Source organism: Procambarus clarkii, chromosome 6 (assembly GCF_040958095.1).
Source record: "Procambarus clarkii isolate CNS0578487 chromosome 6, FALCON_Pclarkii_2.0, whole genome shotgun sequence".
Lineage (NCBI taxonomy): Eukaryota > Metazoa > Arthropoda > Malacostraca > Decapoda > Cambaridae > Procambarus > Procambarus clarkii.
The window spans coordinates 24,922,191-24,927,693 of record NC_091155.1 but is presented as its reverse complement, the minus strand read 5'-3'; the positions used below and the strand labels follow the sequence as shown (position 1 = coordinate 24,927,693).

The following is a 5,503-nucleotide window of genomic DNA, read 5'->3' as shown; positions in this document are numbered from 1 at the left end:
CGATTGCAATTACCTTGATTACACTGAAGAGATTGTTTAAGTGGATCCCTTTATTAATTAACTAATTAGGGAATTAACGCATTTATTTTCTTTAGTGAATTGTTTCCAGGAACGTAATTGAGGGGAGGAAGGCACATTGTTTTATCTTATTTCTGTTTGTGTTGAAGTGATGACTGTCTGGCTGTCTGTCTGTCTGTCTGTAGCTGTTTGTGGCTGTCTGTCTATGGGTATCTGCATGTTTGTGTCGGCTTGTTGGCCAGCGTCACTTTCGTGTGTGTGTGTGTGTGTGTGTGTGTGTGTGTGTGTGTGTGTGTGTGTGTGTGTGTGTGTGTGTGTGTGTGTGTACTTATGTGATTACAGGGAAGGAATATCTTGCTCTTTTATACCCAGCCTATTACTAGTGATGTACCTATATCTCTTCGAATTCCTTATTTAACACTATCTTCTTGAGGTTATCTTTATCACCTTATCACTAGCCTTAACATTGTTGATGGAGGTGGCTTCCAACACTTCTTCTTTCAGTGCTTTCCACTAATGGATCGCCCGTTCAGGTACGAGTATTTCCATACATTTCTTATCATTCACATTCCCACCTTCCACTTGGCTCCTCTCGTTTTGATTTGTCTCAATTTAAACAAGTTGTCCTTTCCACCTTGTCTCAGTATCTTGTATGTCAGAATCATATCCCCGGTTTTCTTCTCTTCTCCAGGGTTGTGAGATTGCGTTACCTTAGACAATCCTCATAGCTTAACCCTATTAACTCTGGCACTAATCTCGTTGCAAACATGTGCAATTTTTAAATTTTGGTTTTATGCTTTACTAGTCCAGCGCTGCATATGCTAGTACTGGTCTAACGAAGGTTGTGTAGATTGCCTTGAAACAGTCTTGAGTTTAAGTTTCCAAAACTACGTTCCATTATTTGCCAGCTTCCGATATGCCGCCGATGTCACCCTGCTTATCTGCCTCTGGTATCAATGTTCGAATTATTTTCCCGTTTTCAAATGTTTGAGATTAAAGCTTGTGGTGTAGACACGTCCTGGCCTTACCTCTCCTTCTCCCATTTTCATTGCCTTACACTTACTGGGAATGAATTCTAGACCCCCATTCCCGGCCCCACACTTGCTAGCCAACTCCCGGAATTTATCAAGCTCTGCTTTAACTTTGTACAATCCTCCTCTGTTTTTATATTTCTTCATTTAGCCATGCGTTGTCGGCAGCCATGGACATGCGCGAGCTCACTCCCTTGTGTAGGTCAGTCACATTAAAATAGGAACAGTAGTGGTTCTAGAACCAAGTCATGTGCTGGACTTGCTGTCGCATACGCAAATCTGCTCTGCTTTCTGCCGTCAAGGCAGGTCTGGTCGATTAGTTATCATATACGCCAATCAGGTCGACTTGTTACTACGCCGGTCTGGTCGACTTGGTACCGTGTACGCCGGCCAGGTCGTTTAGCGAAATTGCTCGATTATATTCCTGAGCGAGCGAGTAGTAGATCGTTTATCAAGATCATCTTTGATTACGCACAGGTAAGGCAGAGAAAATTATCTACGAGAATCGTGACGCAAAACTAATGTTTGTTGGGTTCAGCAGCGGCGTAGGTGGGGTCAGAGGCTGCGTAGGTGGGGTCTCCGGTGACGTAGGTGGGGTCAGAGGCTGCGTAGGTGGGTCAGATGAGGCGTAGGTGGGGTCAGATGCGGCGTAGGTGGGGTCAGATGCGGCGTAGGTGGGGTCAGATGAAGCGTAGGTGGGTCAGATGAGGCGTTGGTGGGGTCTCCGGTGGCGTTGGTGGGTTCAGAGGCTGCGTAGGTGGGTTCAGAGGCTGCGTAGGTGGGGTCAGATGCGGCGTAGGTGGGGTCAGATGAGGCGTAGGTGGGGTCAGATGCGGCGTAGGTGGGGTCAGATGAAGCGTAGGTGGGGTCAGATGAGGCGTAGGTGGGGTCAGATGCGGCGTAGGTGGGGTCAGATGCGGCGTAGGTGGAGTCAGATGCGGCGTAGGTGGGGTCAGATGCGGCGCAGGTGGGGTCAGATGCGGCGTAGGTGGGGTCAGATGCGGCGTAGGTGGGGTCAGATGAGGCGTAGGTGGGGTCAGATGAGGCGTAGGTGGGGTCAGATGCGGCGTAGGTGGGGTCAGATGAGGCGTAGGTGGGGTCAGATGAGGCGTAGGTGGCGTCAGATGAGGCGTAGGTGGGGTCAGATGAGGCGTAGGTGGGGTCGGAGGCGGCGTAGATGGATCGAAGGTGGCGTTGGTGGGACTGGAGACTACGTAGGCTCGGGACAGGAGTTGAAAGTGGTAGTGGTGGTAGAGTTGCATGAATGCAAGTGGCATAGGTGGTGCTGAGGGTGTTGTAGGGTGATGGGGGTTAGGGTGATTGTGGTGGTGGTGGTGGTGGTGGTGGTGGTGGTTAGAGATTGTTACGTTTAAGTTGTCATGATTGTTATCGTAGCTAAGGGTGCAGGTTAAAGGGTGTATGGGTGACAGGGGTGAATGAGTGACTGGAGGGAGGGAATTATCGGTGGAAAGCGCCAAGCCATTACGACTATATAGCACTGGGAATGGATCAGGATAAGGATGTGGGATGGGACGGGAGGAAGGAATGGTGCCCAACCACTTGGACAGTCGGGGATTGAACGCCGACCTGCATGAAGGGAGACCGGCGCTCTACCGTCCAGCCCACGTGATTGGGTGAATGGGTGCCTGTATCGCTGCTTACCAGCACTTACAGGAGCCGGTGGCTGAGCGGACAGAACACTGGACGCGTGATCCTGTGGTCCCGGGTTCGATCCCTGGCGCCGGCGAGAAACAATGGGCAGAGTTTCACCTTGATGCCCCTGTTACCTAGCAGTAAATAGGTACCTGGGAGTTAATCAGCTGTCACGGGCTGCTTCCTGGGGGGGGTGGAGGCCTGGTCGAGGACCGGGCCGCGGGGACACTAAGCCTCGAAATCATCTCAAGATACCCTCAAGATAACCAAGATCAGTGACTAGGTGGGAGTGACCTCTAGCTCTCTCTGCCCCTCATACTAGTTTTGTGTATCATTAACATTTAACTTTCCTGATGTTCGAATTTGTTGTCGAATCTGGTCATAAAGTTGTGGATGGAGGTGGCTTTTATAACTTCTTCTTTCAATGTATTTCAATTGTATTGACCACCCGTACAGAGAATGAGTATTTCTTTACATTCCTTAGTAGCGTTTCCAATATACATCCACGTCCAATCGTTCTTCTTTTTCCTCCTTGTCTATTCCCCTCAGTATCTTGTATGTTGTGATCATGTCCTTGCAAATATTTTACCCTTCCCTTCTCGAGGTGATCAGATAACTGTAGTTCACCTCTGCCCAAGTCAACCCGCCTCACCTTAAAATTAGTAACATCCCTATTAAAATGAGTTAAGCTGAACCAATTGGTGATTATTCTCCAGAAAGGTTACTCAGATTTGCTGAGTAAGTTAAGCCAGGCGATCTTTGGATGAAGAACAATCAAATGAATGGCTATTGCTAAATAAGAATTTGTCTTCTAAATAATTATTCTGGTGGCGCTGTGGTGGGCAATCTTCTGCAAGATGTGTTATTTTTTTTTCCTGTGTCATCTTAACCGAGCGATCTATACCATTCTGAAGGCAGCAACAGCCTGCATGATCCAGACATCAGAGCAAAATCCTGAAATTATTTTCTAATTCGTATCATCCACAACCATCGACCTGCTTTATCTCTCGAATTTACGGCTTACTGGTCAATTTTGAGTAATTTTCATTTTCTTTTGAAGCAAATTTGTGTGTGTGTAGATATAGATGTTACTTACCCAGGTTGAGGATAGATATAGCTAACCCAGGTTGGGGATAGATATAGCTAACCCAGGTTGAGGATAGATATAGCTAACCCCAGGCTGAGGTTAGACGTGGTTAACCCAGGGTAGACATGGCTCTTCCCGGCTGGGAAGAGATGCATAGATTTCGTCACCTACCTTGTTCTTTTCATTGGGGTTGCAGCCGAAGTCAATAAGACGATCAACAAAGGCCGGCTTGTTCTCCCTGGCGGCGTACATCAGGGGAGTGTAGCCGGATGACTGAGGAGAGGGAGAGAACTGGTGTTAGTGACCCTTGTAGTAAGCTGGTTGGGGGGCTTGTAAAACAGCCCAATAGGGTTGGCTTAGTTTTATTTATGATTCAGCTCATACCCCATACTGTGGGTGGTAGTGGACCCCATACTCCGTCCCGTGAGCGGCAATGCAATCCATACCTATCCAATTAGGTGCCTATCCAGTTTGAACCCAAAACCCATCCTGTGGATGGTAATGAGAAAGGTTACAGAGGTATATAATAGGCTGAACCCCCAAATTCTGTTAGCCCGGCTCGTTATAGACCCCTGATAGGCTGCTATAGCTGTCCATGGCTTATAACACAGTGTATTTCAACAGTCTTTTATAGAACATAATTGAGTCATGAAAGTGAACCCCGATGAAAGATTAGCTAAGTAACTTTTTACCGCCGCCCACTAGTTAGGCGCTGAGTGCATGGTAACTTTACAAAACAGAGAGCATTTCCTTACATTCCTACAACTCATTTGCGTTTTCCAATCTTCCAACGTCTTCGTGTGATCACTAGTCCTAAATCACACAAAGTGGTGATCTAGGTAGGGGGCTAGGGACGAACCACTATCATCTAGGTACGGCTAGCGAACAGCCAAGTGTGACCAGGGTGGGATTAGTTACCAAACTAGTGTGATCTGGGATGGGCTAGTGATCAAGTAGGGTGACTTACGAAACAACAATTATAAATTGAAATAAGTTTATTGATGTAAAATACACACAAAGGGATGAGGACACACAAAGGGACAATTATAAGGGTGTGAGATGCGGTAGCTTCGATTTGCTAGTTAATGAGACAATTTGCTAGTTAGTTTTTGTTTATCTAGTTGAAGTGGGATGTCCCAATGTGGTCTCCGGAGAATCTGACGTGGCCTCACATGAAGTCATGTGTTTAGTAACCATGGCCACTTGGAGTCATGATAACCATGAGGTCATCAGTCTAGTTACCTACTGGGAAGAAGCAGCAATGTAGACAGTGTATGATGATACACTGTAAACAGTAATGAGGTTAATAATGTTATAGTATATATTAGCCATGGAAATGGTGCTAGGTCATATATTCTCCCTGGGAATGGTGTTGGGTCATATATTAGCCCTGGATATGATGCTTAGACCATAAATATACCCCTGGGGAATGATGGGTGGCCACATATAGAGCCCTGGGGGTGGCGTTAGTTCCTATATATAGAGCCGTGGCGTTGCTGCTCTATAAACAACCCAACCTGACCCATCGTAACCCATCCAAACGAAAATTAGATAAAATAATATTAATTCTGTACAGGTTTTCGACCCTACTGATCTACAGAGGTTCTAATCTGATCTACAGTCCCAGAGGTTCGAGACCTCTGGGACTCGAACCCTTGTAGTATCGGACAAGTAATCACCACTATAAATGTTGCTCTTAAGATTTGTCTAGACT

At 46.8% G+C, this 5,503-nt stretch overlaps 1 protein-coding gene across 1 annotated transcript; it reads right to left on the bottom strand.

Annotated features, from left to right (window-relative positions):
• Positions 1 to 1,646: 1,646 nt before the first annotated feature.
• On the bottom strand, positions 1,647 to 4,041 carry LOC138355625 (DNA-directed RNA polymerase II subunit RPB1-like). Its single transcript, XM_069310946.1, has 2 exons — positions 3,961 to 4,041; positions 1,647 to 2,252 (listed from the first exon to the last, which is right to left on the bottom strand). Exons 1-2 carry the CDS (start codon positions 4,039 to 4,041, stop codon positions 1,647 to 1,649), a joined length of 687 nt encoding a protein of 228 aa, XP_069167047.1.
• Between the last annotated feature and the right edge of the window lie 1,462 nt (positions 4,042 to 5,503).

Coding starts and splice junctions, on each gene's coding strand:
- LOC138355625 (XM_069310946.1), bottom strand. CDS start 4,041: ATGTACGCCGCCAGGGAGAACAAGCCGGCCTTTGTTGATCGTCTTATT. Junction 2,253..3,960: donor ACCCCAATGAAAAGAACAAG/GTAGGTGACGAA, acceptor CGTAGTCTCCAG/TCCCACCAACGCCACCTTCG.